Source organism: Ixodes scapularis, unplaced genomic scaffold (assembly GCF_016920785.2).
Source record: "Ixodes scapularis isolate PalLabHiFi unplaced genomic scaffold, ASM1692078v2 PGA_scaffold2__306_contigs__length_199485367, whole genome shotgun sequence".
NCBI classification, from domain to species: Eukaryota; Metazoa; Arthropoda; class Arachnida; order Ixodida; family Ixodidae; genus Ixodes; species Ixodes scapularis.
The window spans coordinates 77652402-77670482 of NW_024609857.1; the positions used below are offsets into that span (position 1 = coordinate 77652402).

General features: G+C 44.4%; 1 protein-coding gene across 1 annotated transcript in view; it reads left to right on the forward strand.

Moving 5' to 3' along the window:
• Positions 1-17856, forward strand: part of LOC8026575 (glutamate receptor ionotropic, kainate 3) — a 106613-nt gene extending 88757 nt beyond the window's left edge. The window contains exons 14-15 of the mRNA XM_042291461.1: positions 628-904; positions 17790-17856. Coding sequence (XP_042147395.1) covers positions 628-904; positions 17790-17856 — 344 coding nt within the window. The remainder of the gene's footprint in view (positions 1-627; positions 905-17789) is intronic.
• The last annotated feature ends 225 nt before the right edge of the window (positions 17857-18081 follow it).

The following is an 18081-nucleotide window of genomic DNA, read 5'->3' on the forward strand; positions in this document are numbered from 1 at the left end:
CAGTCGCTGTCACGACCGTATTCCAGAGTTGACAATCTTCCGATGATAATTTCGCTCAGGGTCTCTGTAGAACACAGATACTACAAGGGACAGTCATTATATTAGTTGATATCATCCTGGTTTCACTAAAAATTTCGTGGAGAATACTTTCAATTCTTTTTGCTGCAATATCCCATTGAAAGGTTAATTACTTTCACACTAAACCGAAATTACTGATCAGAAGTAATAAAAGTTAATAATGAACAATGGATAAGACCGTCTGACATTTTCTAATCATTTTTTTAGTTTTTTTTATTATACATTTTTTGTTTAAAATGACCTCACATAAAGGCAGTTATACGTCGTCCTGTAATACACATTTTATGCAGAACATTTCATTGAAAGCAAAATGAGGAGTTCCGTCATTTTGGTTACAAAACTTGTCGCCGACAAAATATAGAAATGAGAAGAACTGAACAGAGTTTCATTTTTCTTGTGGTTTATGATGCAATTTAGAGCTGTGGCATGTAACACAATGAAGCAAGCACTCACGGCGGTTCTCTTCAGAAAGGACTGTGCATTCGAATTTTTGCGCAGAATTGATCGCTGACGTCTGAAACAGGAATGCGGCAACTTATTTCACCGCAGGTTCTCCGTATCGGAACCTCTTGTCGTCGGCCATCCTGAGACTACAAGAGAGCGGAACCCTGCAGCTACTCAAGGAAAGATGGTGGAATGTCGATACACGTGGAAGGTGTCCTGAGGACGCGGGCAGTGGGGTCTCTAGCTTAAGTGCAGCGAGCGAGCTGGGACTTTCTAAGGTTGGCGGCGTTTTCGTCGTCCTCCTGGCGGGACTTGGCTTCGCTTGCATCATCGCTGTGGTTGAGTACCTCTGCAAGGCTCGCCCTCTCCGAAGCAAAAGAAGGTACCGAAGGAGTATAAAACCGGTAAGCCATTTAGTCAGGAAGTTTTTGTGCTGATGGTACCGTATATATGGACTATAGATTGCAGAATATGCATGTTTAAATGCTGAAACTTTAGGCAGCACGAACTACACGCTTTCATCTTGCTTCAGTGGTTCACAAGTGGGGGTCCGCGAAGGCGTGCCTCATCAGACTAGCCCGGCAATAAATGTTGTATTTTTTTTTTTCCGGTTGAAAAGATACGTTCTAATTTATGGGCGAGTTTTCTCGAGTGTATGTAAATGAGCAAAGTCTACTTTACGCTATCCCTTAGTTATATCCGTTTATTAAATCATTATTTTAATTAACCTCTACCTTTACCCTCCCCTCACCACAATCGGGGTCCTCTATGACCTCCGCCAATCCACAAGGGGTCCGCGAAACATCAATGGTTGAGAACCTCTGTTCTAGATCATGTATTACGATGTCACGCAAATAATTTAATGAATGACAAAGTATGTTAAGAATTATTTATGCCGAATTCAAGCTTTTATTAGGCGCTAATAAGAAAGGTTTGTGTAAAACTGTGCTTTGTATACACTTTTTTACGTGCAAATTAGGCTTACGTGCACCGGTTGAGGGCAATCTAAGTAGACACTTTTTTAAAATGAAATTTAGCCCTGCGGACTATATACCGGGTGCAAACTATAGTTCAGAACAACATGACTCAGTTTCGACATTCATTCCAAATGAAACCAAGGAAGCACCTAACACTGTGTTTTTTAGGCAGCGACTAATTCACCTCAATGCTTGACATCAGATTGAAGAAATGAAGACATCGTGACTTTTGTATTCAGTGCATGAATTCGAACTACAGCTTTCCCGACCCAACTTGTTTTTGATTCTATGATTTCTTACAGTTGCAAGACGACACATTTTGATGCAAACAACTGCGATTAAGGTAAGAACAGATTATGCTAATTTTGTATAAGGTAAATTCAGCTCTTAAGAATAAGTTTTTTTGTGGCTTTATTTTAACTCAATAACACTGGTTGAAATTAAAAACAAGATCTCGATCTATGAATTGCCTGCTTTTAATTATAACATAAAGTTCCAAAGTAACAAGTCAGAGGAACGCCCAACTCGGTACTAGTTTGACAATCCTAGGGGCCTCGCTTGGGCCTCATACTGTTTTGCTTTATGGCATTAGTAGTGCTTGAGGCTTGACTTTTGTGATTTCGTGGCTTTTCATTAGCTCGCCACATAAATGCCAAAGTGCGAGACATAAACCAAAGATGCCGCCTGAAGCCCGAACAACCAGAAGTGAAGCCAAACTCTGGCACTTGTTTGAATATTTAGGCCCAAGAATCTCAGATGACAGCAGAGCTGCCCACATTGAAGTGTAACGTTGGAACTTGTTTGGTGAATTAGGGCAAATACACCCATACTCTGGCCAAAGAAGGACAAGTTAGGCCTTCCTTGGCTAGTTCGAGTTTTTTCAATGCCTTAATTTCCAAGACAAAACCAAACTTTGACCTAAAGTACCATGCTACCTTGGTTGCCTTTGCTAGTCCCATTCTCTCGAACACTTCCCAAGAGGAGCCGGCAATACCTAAGGCTTGTTAATTGTGCTTAGCAAATATTTGATTTTTTTTAATGACGTACGGGCAATAATGTCGTTTTCTTTCATGGAGTGATAAAGTGCTAATTTATTAGAGATTCAACATGGGCTGGAAGTTCAGAAGCGAAGCGGCACACCGGCATCATAAGGAAGAAATAAGGAAGGCAGACGGTAGAAAGGAAAGGGATCGAACATGCTGATGAAGTCCCCTTTGTTGTTACATAGTATTGTTTTATAAATTTACGGTGTTTTTGGATCCCAAAAATATTTATATTCAAAGCCGCTAAAATCTTTTCTATCTGTTCATAGAACACAGAAAGGTGCACCAGGTGGCACGGCACGCCGGGATGAAGCGTCATGCAACAAGCTTCAGACATGATGTTACCCAACAAAAACTGCTTCCTGAAGAACATGGTAATTATATATATGTATATATAACTGGGAAAAAAGAACCCTTGGTGAAAACAGCAACAACGGACGATTTATTCTTCGACGTTTTGGTCGGAGTCCGGCCGAAACGTCGAAGAATATATTGCCCGTTGTTGCTGTTTTCACCACGGTTTTTTTCTTCCCAGTTATATACCCGCCACCATGCCCGTTATATATATATATATATATATATATATATATATATATATATATATATATATATATATATATATATATATATATATATATATATATATGCGTGTGTGTGTATGTGTTTGTGTGTGTGCTCTACTGAACTGGACGCAAAATCGTAACAGGAAAAATTGTTAACATGTTTATATTCACTGTATTCATTGTTTCTCAGATCAAAGTAGAACTGATGCATGGTAGAGAATTAAGATCTTGCTGCCTCTTGAGTTGTAGAACCATGGACGGTAGAGGCCTGTCGTTTCTTGTCTGGCCCGTCTGGTAAGGGGGGCAATCGCCTGGCAACATTTCTGCACCTTTCGGTGCGTGAAAACGTTAAAATAACGAAAGTAAATATTGATTTAGTATGTTAAACTGGGATGGCCAAACTTTCTCGTGACATTTGACATAGTACCATGCAATATAGTAGTTAGGAAAAGGAAATGGACCATTTTCGAGGTACAAGAAATTCTGGTTTAAAAAATACGTAAGCATTTTTATGGATGAGGGGGGGGGGGGGGTGGAGGAGCGTCTTAGAGCGAACTTGTGGGCGAAAAATAAGCCACAGTAGGGGAAAAGGGAGACATTGGTGGAGTTCATTCTATATCACTGCAGCTCAATAGATCGAGCCGAATCTTGCTTCCGTGATTGAGGGAGTGCCCGCGCTTGCTAGCTAGAGCAAGTGTGATCGTACTTTCATATCAGAACCTCCTGAACACCGTTTCCTGCCAGGTGGTGACAGTTATTTCTAAAAAGGTGCATTGGTTTGCAAGGGAACGTAATTTCAACGTATGTCAAAGCAGAAACTCACATTGAACTAGTAGGCCACGAATAACTCTTCTCTTCAACTCTCTATTGAATCCTCGGCCCACACATAATTCAGCGACTCTACGTTGAAATGGTAATGTTTATATTCGAATTATATTGTCCTGTTTCTATCACATTTTCACAATTAACCTGAGATATGCAAGAGCGTATATGTTCACAAATTCTAAACTTCTTGTCATTTCGGACTAAAGCAGCTCTCCCTAAAACTGCTTCATTCTTAAATTCGAGCTGCAGCCTGTATAGTTTATGTACTCCTGTGTAACTTGAGCTGACACCATGGCTTTTTGCTTCGATTGACAGGTTTTTATTTTACTCTCTTTTTTATGTGCGCCTATCACATAAAAGTTGAAATTCTGCAAAATATTGATATTGTAAACGTGGCTTAAATTTGGATCTCTATGTTCTACTGATCTTGCATAACGGTTCTCCTCTGTAATCTCGGAAAGGTTTATAGGGTACTTAAATATATACGAAGGTGAATTGGGCTAATGTATGTGCATTTTCTACAGCTTGTTGTCATGAATCATAATTATTATTTATTTCGGAGTCCTTCGCAACGTATATCATATATATAAGTAGGAATTGCTCTTCCAACATAAGCTTGACACGTTTTCTTATGCTAAATAAAGAGTACTCACGTATGGATTGTTTTTTTTTCTTTCTTACAGAACAGTTGAAGCTAGCAGCAGGCGGCAATATGTTTTTTGCCCCCTCGGAAAGAGGAGTCTGCAACGGTTATCGAAAAACATAGTTTGGAGCCTTTCGAAATAAATTTGGCATCTTTTGAAATATTTTATTTTACTAGTCTGCCGACTCTGCAGAAATCTGTCGGGAACTTTTTTTTTTTTAAATAACATTTGTGAAAGCCGCCGAGAGTGGGATGGCGCCAATGATTTATATTCCGGTGAACATCCGATCGGAATTGGTAATGCATGCAGTTTGCACGTCTCTTTCTTTACTCAATATTTGTTGTGGAAAGTTTCACTCAATTCTCGGATGTCACCGTATGTTCTGCTTTGAAATATTAATGAACGTACTTCACGAAGAAAGGCAGTTTTGCGCGTGTCTTTGGCGAGTCGCCCTTTCGTCGATGACGCATGATGCGTTGGTCCATTACCTTTAAGTTTTTTGGCGCGAGTTCGCCTCATCAAACATTTATTTTTAACCATCCGCAAACTGTCGCCGCGAAGCGGCTTGAAGGAAGGTAGTGGAGGTTAACACTCTCCCCAGCAGTGGCCGACGTTGCGCTTTACCTTGGGGCCGGCTAATTACTGGCGCCCCCTTTCTCGCCGATTTTTTTCGCCATGTGTTCAGGTTGGGGCCCTTGATCTGCTTGCACCAAAAAGTGTGGGGGTTTCGGGAATGTTCACCTCGCGGAAGAGTGCTTAGAGGCTGAATTCACCGTGCTTTGTTATATATAACCGCTGCGCAAAATTCTCACGCAATTTTTTGATAGTCACGCGGCGGCAGCAGCGATTTTTGGAGCAGTTACGATATCCACCACATCAAATTGCAGTCATACTAGCCTGCCTCCAATAACAGCGCGGAGCGCTGCCTACAAAGAGTGGAAAGAGAAATGTTCAGACGCCTCCTGGTTGAACAAAACAGCGGCTTGACGAAGGTTCTTCAACATCTCATCGACCAGTTTTTGTTCAGTTAGAGAAGCACCCCAACGGAGACAACATATGAAATACCGCTCAGCTGTTGCTGTCATGGAAGCCCAAAACAAGGTGGAGCCATCTGCACCCTGACATCGAGCAAAGGATAAAAAATGCACAAGCGAACCAAGGAGTCTTTAGACTAGAACAGGGGAACCTGGCAGGAGGTTTCAGAAAATTACCTGGTTAATGGTGAAGGACCCGGCGATGGCAAAGGGCTGACGGGAACTGTGTGCACGTGTGTGAACGCTGCTACATATCGGCTTCGTGTTGGGGCGGAAGAGCGGTACGTTCATGCCGGCAACCTACGTCCACGATCATTCCAGGAGCATCCGGGGCGCCTGAGCTACCGGTACAGACTTCGAAGTTCGACCTCTCCTTAACTTCAACTGACGTCGATTCACCTGGCAACAACCATGACCCAGCAGCTTGGGGCAGAGCTGCGACACGGACGCCGGCCCCAGAAGAAATCCTGTCCAGCTCCGCTAATGCGGCTTCCACTGCCCGTCATCTATTAATTCATTCATTCATTTGCTTTATTTTTATTGCCACACAAACAGCTATACGCCTTCTTAGTGGTGCACTACGTCTAAATAAAAAGAATTCGCATCTCAAGAACAAATGTTGACATGTCAGAGCGAAAGGAAGACATCGATGCACTTTCTAAATGTTCGTTCGCACCTAAAAATATCAATACCAAGTTCATCTAAGTTGGATTCGAATTTGTTAAAAACCAGTTGCAGTCGGGTCATAGGGCCAGCGTTGTGTAAAATGGAAGGATAGAACATTGAGCGTATGCGAATAGACCGTTGAGGAACACGCAAATATACACTGTTCAGTAACGCTGCGCGGTCAACAACACCATTAACAACTTTATGGAAAAACAGGAAATCACACGTCATTCGCCTATTACACAAGGAGCCTAAGCCAATTTGTTTACATATTCTCTCATAGTCATAAAATACCTTGGACTGCAAGTGACGATCATAAAAGACACGTATAAATTTTCTTTGCACTCGCTCAATACTATATAAGTTAGATTCTCCAATGCTCTTCCATACAACTGAAGAAAACTCGAGGCGGTTTAGCACAAGAGAGCGAAATAACATAAAAAACACTGAGGATTTCTAAAATTGATCGATATACGGGTTATGATACCAAAAACACTTAGAGACGAGTTTACAATATTCATAACCTGATGATTAAACAAAATTTCAGTGTCTAAATATACACCCAAATTCTTATCAGAGACACACGGCTGATAACAGTTGTGTCTAAAGCCTAGCAAGATTGCAAAACGTAATGTTTCCCGCTGAGAGAAATAATTTTTGTTTTCGATTCGTTTAACACAAGGCCATTGGTCAAGCACCACAAAGAAATAGAGCATACGTCACGCTGAAGCAAAACACAGTCCTCCACAGTATTTGTCCGTCGATACAATTTTATGTCGTCGGCAAATAACAACATTTTTGAGTATTTCACACAAGCAGTGAGGTAATTTACGAAAATTTAAAAGAGAAGAGGCCCAAGATTGCTTCCCTGTGGGACGCCCGACGTAGCCAAGAAAGGATTCGATAGGCAAATGGACACACGTACCAAGTTCTCGCGTTTAGACAAGTAACTCTCAAAAAGCTTGCAATACTTGGGGCATAAACCATACATATCTAACTTGGCCAATAAATGCCGGTGATCGACTTTGTCAAATGCCTTCGTCATGTCAAAGTAGACAACATCAGCTTGCTCCCGGTTATGAACAATGGGCACAACATCATGCAGAAAAGAACACAAATTCGTCTCCACCGAACGACCTTTCAAAAATCCGTGCTGTTCGGGTACAGTTTTCTGACGGAAATCGACGGGTCATCTATGAACAAAGACTTCAAACAAGAGAGGCCGACGGCTTCTTAACCCCTGCTTTGACGCAGCACACGATAGAGCCGACTTCCGGAAGCCACAAGCCGTAGCGATTTCGAACGTGGTAAAGAGGAAGCAATACTGTCATTGTGTCTGAGCCGGAGAGCCGCGATTCGGAGAGAGTGTAACGTAACCCCTTCTTGTGATTGCGCGGCTACTATGTTAGAAGAAGCAGCCGCGCATGTGACTGACCCCGTAAGTGAGACGTCACTACTCCAAACAAACCTTTGCTAAGGGCATTGTTATGGGCGAATACATGAGACTGGATTTCGCTGCGAAACGACGATCGGTCAAAAATCGGGCGTAGAATTGAAACGTCTAATAAGAATAGATCGAGGAAGCCGGGATTTCGCATTTACCACAACAGAGGTTTGCCGGGAATCGGCTGTTTCTAAGATATTTGCTACGACAACTTCCGGTTCTCAAGACGTCTCGAGATGCCTGTTGCAAACGACGAACCATGACGAACGCACACGGCATGACTGAAGTATTCTGTCTGCAACCGTTTCAATCGTTGGCAGAATGATACGATTTGTTTTAAATTTATTTAGGACATTGCAGGTCTAACGAAACTCATCGCGTTTATAAAAACGAATTGTATATGCGTTGAATACTGGATAGTCTTTAATGAAAATTGTAGCACGCACGGAGACCTGCTAAATATACTGTGAGAAAAACATCTGTTTGGAACATAATATCAAAGCCGCATATGGCCTTTATTTCTTTTTTTTTCAGTTGACGTGCGTTGTAAAAAAGGAGGAATTATTTTGACTCTAATATGAGCAGTTCCAGAGGACAAACTTCGCTTTTCAGGCGCGCAATATCTGTGTTTTTGGTACCTGCTTGTAATTAATAGACTGAGAAAACATCTTACTGATGCTTCAGTTTTAAGTAAGACCACAACTTGGGAAGGAGTGTGAAAATAACTTGTAGTAAGTTTATATATATATATATATTACAGGCAATTCGTTTAATAATACAAATATGCACTGAAGCAACGCCTGTGCTGTCAGGACTCCTTGAAATGTGCGCTGGCGTACACTTCGATCTCGATCCACTTCACGTCGTCATCGTACGTGATTCAGCTTCACAGTGTTTTCACCTTCTCGAATATTGCGGAAGGGAGCTTCACGGGAAGGCGTTCGCTCGCTCGTCCACTTCGAACGTCGATCAAAGCTGTGCACGGGCACACTTCGCTTCCGAAATCACACAGAATGTTGACCCCGAGAGGGGAAGTTCCGTCTATCATCACCAACTTGATTCAACGCACTCACGTACTCCCACATAGAAAACCAGTGAACCCGCGAAGCCATCTGCCGTCTGCTAGCAAGGCGAAACCATAGTGAAACTTTATTACTTTCTTTTGTCGTCGCTTTTTGGTACTGGGACGATAAAAAAAAAGCCTTCGTGACCAGATATTCAGGAGACACAATGCTTTAAAAAAATTCAGTACTTTTTTATCAGTTAATTTATAGCCTAACGTCGAGCCCCCGTGCATTTGTCCATGACAACGGCGCTAGCAATGGGTTGCTTGGAGCAGAGCGCCACGTTGTGGCGTCATAACTTACGGTGTTAATTCTCGTTCTCTCGGTTTCATTGAAAGTCTCAATACACTTCCCGTGAGCGTGCTCTTCGGACTGAAGTTACTACCCACAAGAAACAAGAAACCTCCGGACAGGCTGTCTCCGTACAAATATTTACTACGAGGGGTGGATGGCGTTCTGTCTGTAAGCTGTTCTTCGCCGATGAGAAAAAGGACAATGAGGGAAACGAGATGTCGGACAGAGCGCGAAAACAAAAGGAGGTATTTTTTTCTTTTTTTTTGTGTGCTGAGCATGGCATAGATGCTCCGGTGTTTAAACACAACTGACTCCAATAGTGGCCTATCTAACTTGCATCCAATATGCTTTTGCTCCAAAGAGTTATTTATTGACAGTGTACTTTTCCTTGGCTTATTTTTCTTGATTCACCAAGTAATCGTCATGGTGCTATACTTGAGCCAAAGATTCCACGTATGTACCGAACATGGCGGTAGAAAGCTTCTGGAGGCGTCATGACGCCACCAGAGGTAAGCCAGAAGTGTAGAGGGAAACGCCACTCAACAGCCGTTTTGTCATCGTTGGAGGGGGGGGGGGGGGGGGGGGCGGGGGCGAGCCCCTCTACTGTTGTGGATTTACCTCTGGCGGCGTCATGTCCCTCCAGAAACTTCCAACCTCCATGGTACAGAAGGACCTGAAGTTAAGCCTATATCCAACATTTGTTTGGTGGTTTAGTCCCAAAGACGCCGGGTGGCAGCCAAGCTACCAGCAGTCAGGCCTAACTTTGGCTCTTATTTAGCGAAGGGCGAAGGTACCCAGAATATCGCCAACGAAGGTGAAGCTTGGCTCTACCTCGGCTTCCTCGGGCTTTCTAAAGCTTTACATTTCCAGACAAAGAACACATATTTACCAAAAAAATTAGTGCTACAGAGGCGTTGAGTGATATCCAGAAGACAATAAAGCAATTAGGACGCATCCTGGTCGTCAGTGTTGGGGACAAAACAATGTCACATCAAACGGCAAAATGTGCTAACTAAGATCAGTCTTCTATATATACAGGTATATGCAATATTTATAGTTTTGTTGATTTAAACTTTATTACTGCATGCTGAGATCCAGGGCAATACCTTCCAGAATACATAAGGGCTGACGAGTGGGAGGCATAATGGTTGCGACTTGCGCGTGTTACAAATTATGCGAAGCGCAACTTCCTCTTCATTTCGCGCAGGGGTTGCACTGACGTCAGAAGGCCGAGCTGTGATTAGATCTGATGAAGCGATATTGGGTAGACCTCAGTGCTAGCTGCCTTGAGGTCTAACTGCTATGTTTTCAATCGGAGCCAACCGTTTTGATGGCACCGCAACCCCCGCTCAAGAAGCAGACGAACTTGAGCTCCGCATTGCTTTTAGACTCAGAGGCCTGTTCTCCGCTCAGGGGGATGTACTGAAAGAACCCGCAAAGCTGACGACCCGGATGTTAGCTGCCGCAGACCTGAAAAAAAAAAATATATATATATATATAAATATGTAAGCGTCACAACGTTTTCGCTCAGGCTAGAAAAGGGAATCAGCCTAATATATATTATTTCTTTACTGAAATTGCAAATTGACCCCTCAAAACTTACATCCATGAGCCAATCAACAAAGCATGGTTCTTATCTAAATGGTTATTTCCGTCATCATAGTATCAAATGTTAGCCAGCCATGATAAGTTCCAAGCTGAAATGATATCGGTGTAACCGTAACCCCTTTTGTAAGTCTCTGAATGCTAAAAGCAGACCGTGTGTAGTCGTCGAGGTATTTCGATCCTAACAAAGTTAACTATTTATTTACATACATGGTGTTTCTTCTTTAAGCTTTACATATGTGTTTAAAAAAAAAGCCATGAAAATTACACTTATGTGGATGTGGAGGTGAGTTATACGGCCAGGGGGACATAATGTGAGTGGCTAATCTTTGCGATTAGTCGGCAAACCAATTGAAATTTTTTAATTAACTTTTTGAATAGTGAAAATAGACATATAGTTCCAAAGAGAAACTTCATTAGCGTCATCGAAAATCAATAAATCAACTCTTTTTAGAAAGACTCGGGGGAAACTCGGGGGCGCATCAAAGTTACCACTTCTGCAGCAGGCGCAAAGCTAGCATTGGCGGAACGCGATGTTAATCTAATCATCCGTGTTCCTCAACTGCTAGCCTTGTATACCTGCTCCGCGAGTGGTAAATTTAGTATACTACTACTATACTCACGCGCTAAAAGTCTTTCTGAAAACTACTGTTTTAGTGATTTTCGAAAACGCTCAGCAAATTTCTAATTGGAACCATATATCTATAATCAATATTTAAAAAGTTAATTAACAACTTTTAATTAATTCGCTGACTGATTGTTGCGATTAGCTCCCCATACTATGTCCCCTTTCCGTGTAACACGCCTGCACAAACCGCATAAGTCTAACCTTCACGGCTTTTTTACAGAAATCTCTAAAGCTTAAAAAAACACCCTGCCTATACAGGATTGCCTAATATGAGGGCCACACACACAAAAGAAGGGTATATCCTTACACACCTCGTCACATATAATACACTCCAAAACTTCAGTTCGACGTACAGCGCACTGACGTTGAACCAACGGTCCCAACTTTGACGAGTCGCTTGATAGCCAAGTTGTACAACTTACTAAAATGTGACCGACTGCAAACAAAAAAAAAGCTTTTTTTTTTTCTTTTACAAAGCAATCTTGATGTTTTGGGGGGTTTTGATACCTACTTTAGTTGTTTGATATGGCCTACCGGTCATCAAGCCTCTGGTAAAAGTTGGGGCCCTCAGTCTGGCGTCAGTGGGCTGTACGTCGAACTGAAAGTTCAGTGTGTCTTATATGTGAGAAGGGCTGTAATGGATACACCCTTTCTTCCTAGAGTACAGATCGTGGATGCTATCTCGCTCCGAGATGCACGAGCAACCTCACGGTAGGTGCGCCGCCATATGCAACAGTACCGGTAGCTAGACGAGTATAAAAATATACTTGCATGTATGTATCCTTACGATACTCTCTTCATTTTGTCTTTCTATGAAACGTTTTACTAAAAGAGGGCGAGAGACAAGAGGGGAAAGGGCTACCGGCGCGTTCCCCCTTGCTGGGGCGTTAGAAAGAGTGAAAGTCCCGGATAAGAGGCTTCACCGGTGTTGGGTGCATGCGTTGCCAAAACTTCGTTCGTGCTTCTCTGTTTTAAACTCCCAAACTTAATTGCAGCCACGGGCTTGGATGGTGACACTCGCCCGGTTATCGAGAAACCATTGCTTGGTTATAGGGTGCGCGAATAACAACAGAAAGCGTCGAATACTGTCGGAGGACCTATGTAACTTGCACGGAATCCGGCAAGGCGAGTGCGGGTGCAATGTCTGTAAAGGGGCCCTGCAATTATATTTAAGCGTCTACCTTAATTGCGGCTTCCACATCTCTTGGGGTACGGGCAAGCCAGCGGGCACGGAAAGAGTAGCTGAACATCAGTGCGTCATATTTTAACCGGACGACGCGGAAACCTTCTCCACCTAAGGGGGCAACACGCGGTGCCGAAAGCGCGCGATATGTGAAGTCTTTGGTCCTAGGCTTACTAGTGGTTAGAGTCGCAAGAAGCTTCTTTGTAGTCGAAATACAAAATATAAGTGGCGCGAACCGTTTCAATTATTTATGAAAGTAGTTTTTGTTCAGCATTTTACATCGGAAAAGAAACAAATGTAGTTTATAAAGTACGGAAACAACAAATGACTCGTCGACATTCCCGCCACTAAGCGATGGAAAAGGCGGCGCATACTAGAAAGGTGCAGTAGGTTCAGGCACCGACGAGCGGTGAGCGTAGAAAGGTCCCGGATGTAAGCGGCGGCGCTGCGGTGTATACGGGCTCCAGGGTCCGACCGGTTTCGAGCGTTCCGAAGGTGGGCAGCTTTGGCTTACGGTTATGCATTTTGGCGGTATGGCAGCCCGAAGTGGCTCCCGTCCTGAAGTGATATTTACCCCGTGTTTTCTGTCGTTTGTGGTCAATGAAGTGTCATGCCAAACTGGTGTTTAATCGTGCAGCAAATGCAATGCGAGCCGCCCTGGCTGCCCGCTTCATACAGCCTATCCAAGACATGCTTTAGTGTCGCGCTCTCGAGCTGTCAACACGAAGTGCGGCAGCCGTGAGCGCTCGCTGAGCTCACTACCCCTTCTCTAGTTCACGGCCACTCATGCGACCAACGACGTCATAAAGGAGGCTATTTTTTGCGTGTTTTTGTAATTTTAATTTGCCTATCACTTTTAAAATAAAACGAAATTCGAGAAAATAAAAGTTTGATTAAGTTACTACGTTTAGTGCGCTCAGGTTCGGTGCAAATTAAGAACCAGTAAAAAAGTACTTGCAGGGCCCCTTTAAGCTCCATCGCTTTCTACATGACCCCGATCTGCGGCGGCGGTTGGTTGCGTCCGTAAACCGAAAGTACGTTTCCCCAACGCCATACTCTCGTCTTTGCTCGGAACATTTTGTGAATGGAGCGCGCACCGCACTTAACGCCGTAATGTCGATGAGGATGGGGTACGCTCGCAAAATGCGTGAAAATCTTTTTTTTTTTTAGCAATTGCTGTCTCAGCTAACTTTTTGTAACTGAATTTATCTTAGTGTTGATATATTGAAGTCGTGATACTGACTCCAGTTTATGATCTACAACACTTAGTTGAAGACTCATTTACGCTGCGGGTGTGTCTGGAACTTGTCGAAAAGTTAGTTCTCTCGGTTTTCCTGAACAGCGATCTCCTGCGCTATAGCAGGGAGACGTGAACCTATGCTGACCATCACAACGCGACTAGATATTCTTCTTAGTTTCAAGATTAGTACGTAATGTAGCTGAAAAGAAACCTTAAATTTCTGTTACTGAATGTTGAAACATGATGATGCATCGATTTTTTATAAACGTTGAAACATCCTCGTGCATCGGGGTTTATAAACGTTCTTTTTGGGGATCCCGTGCCGACGAGTGTGTCTTTTGTCGAGAACTGAAAACAGGAAACTCGGGAAAGTCGAGATGGACCTATTGTCAGAGCGAATCGATCAATGATTCAGCGGTTCGAAATCGATGGATCGGCATGTTTTACAATTCAGCAACAGAAATGGAAGATTTTTTCCAGCTACATTATGTACTAATTTAAAAATTAAAAAAAAAAATAATAATAATTTAGTCGCGTTTTGACAGTCATCATAGGTTCACGGCTCTCCGGTATCCCGCGGGAGATGGCGATTCAGGGACACCGACAGAACTAACTTTTCGACAATTTCTAGCCACACCCGGCGGCGGAAATGAGCCTTCAACTAAGTGTTGCAGATGATAAACTTGAGTCAGTGTCACCACTCCAAAAATGTTAATAGTAAGATGAATACAGTTACAAAAAAGATGAAAGCTGAAAGACAATAACGTTTCAGCTTGTAACTTTCTGTAACTGTAACCGAGAAAACTTGCACGCACCTTCTGAGCGTACCCCATGTTCACCGGAGGTACAGCGTTCGGTGCGCGCTCCATTCACAAAATGTTCAGAGAACATTCGAGAGGATAGCGTTCAGGAAAAGTATTTTCGGTTTACGAACGCAACCCATTGCCACCGGAGACCGGGGTCGGAAAGCGATGGCGCTTAAAGACAGCCGCAATTGCCGAAAACAAGCGCCGAAAAAACTAGACAGGGACAGCAGGTGGACTTAAACAATGGCGCACTCGCAAGTACCATTTATGTGGTAGTCGTACCTTGTTTGGTTCTACGCCCCCTAGGTTAGCTTAGCAATTTGTGTTGGTATTGGCATTATACGAGTCCTAAAAAGGACTAGTTGTAGGTCTGACTCCTGGAGCTGTTTGTCCCCGGGTCTGTTCATCTTGCTCTTGTCTAGAGTCACACCGCGAGTCCCGTATTGCGGAGAAACTGTAGGAGCACCTTGGAAACCTTCCGGCACACTCTTTCTGCGCCTTGCGGAAACAACACCTCTTCTGTTGTTCTTTCGCTTCCGATGGCCGGCTTGCCATGCATTATTTCGCGGCTTCTGTCATATGCAGGACACTCTGTTATGACCTGCTGCAATATTTCAACAAATGGGCAGTTGTGGCACTCAGAGCTACGCAGTTTTTCCACCTTCTGCAGGTAGTTTGTGAAAGCCGTTCTCGTACGCAGGCGACGCATCACGGTAGTTTCTGTTCGTGTCAGTCCTGTAAGCGCCCCTTTTTCTATCGCCGCTTCATTTTCCCATTCCAGAAAATGCAATCATATACATTGTCCCCGAGTGCTGTTCTTGCTGCTATGGTGGCTGATCTACTTGTGCTACGTTCATTATCCTCAGCAGCGCCCCTCAGGAGTCTGCGATTACTACCATTCGCTGTGGCACTGTTACGTTTCCGGCGGTTCGACGACGGAACGGCTGCCGAAGGAACAGAAAGGCTCTCTCTGCTGCTGGAAGACGATGTGTCTTTATTATAAAAGCAAACTGGCTTTTAAGGATTCTGTATCCAATCAGGACCGGAAAAAAAAAGAAATACAACCCCGCGCCGCTCCTACTATACTTCGTTTCAGCTTCGGTCCGAGCGCGGCCGATGTTATGAGCCGAAGGGCCAATCAAACAGTGAAAGAGGCACAACGTCATGGCGTGCTGTCTGCAGTTGATAGGACCAGCCGGAATTCGCGTCTCTCTGTGCGTGCTCCTCCGCCGCCTAGTCTTATCAAGCGCAGAGAGCACGCTATGACGCCGCGCTTTTTGCGGTGTTTGATTGGCCCTTCGGCTCATAACATCGGCCGCGCTCGGATTGAAGCTGAAACGAAGTATAATCTTATCAGGAAGCCGAGAAAACGTATAGCGGAGCCCAGCACCGCGATTGTTACAGCTCGGTCAATGCTACCCAGTTCGGAGGCTGGTAAACAGGCTGACGCCTCTTGAGTAACTGAAGACGTAGAAGCTGTCGAAGCATCTAAAATGGCGAGAGCCGACTTGGGTGGTCGTTTCATTTCGACGTAGTCCGTGCTGCCTGGAGGAGTAGGAGAGAGGCATGTAGCACGCTGAAGGCCTTGGTCGACGACGACTTCATAGAAGTACGCTTGTGCGTCTTGGCAAGTGACCAGGCTAGAAGGACCCAGTCGCCAGGTCTTGGAAGGGTCGCTTGGGCTAGGGTGCTGAAGTGCGGACGCCGTTCTGTTCTCGGGCAAGAGGGTTGAAGCGCAAGACGCCGCTGTGTGTCCGAAGCTCCGGAGCGGCGGGACAAGGGGTTGAACGAAGAAGGCAGCCGTAAAGGACCCAGATATTCAGGCAGTCTGCAGCTCGGGCAGGATAGCAGCAAGCCGAAGAGCTGAAATGACTTGGTAGACGAGCGGCCGAAACGACATCGGAAGCAGTCCGGCGCCACGACTCAGCAAGGCCAGACCCCTTGAAATCATTAGGAGCGGAATAATGCAACGCACTTTCTCGACGAAGTTAAGTGCAGCCATAAGCCTTAACATCGCAAAAACGCCAATTAAAATTAGTAAAAACAAAATTTCTGTGGGGACTTTCTCGCTGAACTAGAGGAACACTAAGGAATGCGGCTCAGACAATCGGCATTAGCGTGATTTTTGCCCTTCTTGTGCCGCACCGTGAAAGTAAATTGTTGGAGTGCGAGGCTCCACCTCATTAAACAACCTTTTTGTTTGACATCAGATTAAGCCACACGAGGGGGCGGTGGTCAGTCTCGAAAATAAATGAAGATCCTTTGAGGTAGCACGAGAGTTTTTCGATAGCCCATACCATACAAGCACACACATTTTCTACTGTGCTCTGTGCTTGTTCGCCTGTTGTTAGTTTTCTGCTGGCGTATACAACAGGATGTTCCTTGACCTTCTCGTTTACCTGACTGAGGACAACGCCCAAACCACGGCTGCTCGCGTCGCACTGCACTATGAAGGTGCGCGTGTAGTCTGGTGAAGCCAGCACAAGATCGCTCGCTAAAAGCTCCTTGATCAGGAGAAAGGCGTTCTTATGTTCCTCGGTCCAGCGCACGACATTCGCCTCTGCCTTGCGAAGAGCATCTGTGCGTGGGCCAGCGATATGCGCAAAATTAGGAATGTAATTTCGGTAATAATCGGGCTAAACCGATGAAAAAATGCATGTCCGTCTTTGTTTTCGGCTAGGAAATTTTTTTTATGGCCATAACCTTTACTTCGGACGGGCGTCGCTTCCCTTGGCCCACAACGTGACCCAGATACTGAACGTCAGCCTTGGCGAGATGACATTTGGCCATTTTCAGAGTTAAACCTGCTTTCTGTATTCTAGCGAATACTTCCTGTAGGTGCTGCAAGTGGTGTTCCCAGGTACTGGAAAAAATAGCCACGTAATCGAGGTAGGGAACTGCGAAAGACTCGGCACCCTTGAGCACTTCGCTCATTAGCTTGGAAAAAACAAAGGGCGCGTTCTTAAGTTCAAAACAAAGGACAAGCGGGCGGAACGTTCCGAGAGAGGTAATAAAAGCTGCCAGCCTACTAGCGTTCTCCGTGAGATGCACTTGCCAGTAGCCCCGCACGAGGTCTAGAGTTGACACGTACCACGCCTCCGACACTTTTTCAAGGAGTGCCTCAACATTCAGGATGGGAAACACTTTTGTCTTGGTTACCGCGTCGAGTTTTCGGTAGTTTATGCATTGCCGCGGTTCTTTACGGGCGCTCTTGACAATGAACATCTGAGATGTGTAATCACTTTCTCCAGGCTCAATTATACCCACGTCCAGCATGTTTTGGACGGATTCATTCAACAGCTTTTCATGACGGTGTGAAATTCTGCGCACTCGTGTACGGAAAGGTTTGTCAGAGGTCTACTCGATGTCAAGCTATAACAGGTTCGTTTTACCTGGACGCGGGCTAAGCAAGGCCCTGTACGAGTCTAGCACCTCTTTTAATTCTTCCTTTTGCTGTGCATTCAACCGTGCACCTCCACTTGTCCCCGTTAATATCTCTTCTGTAGAAGGAAGCGAGCACGGGGATGGGAGTGGTGGGCTTGG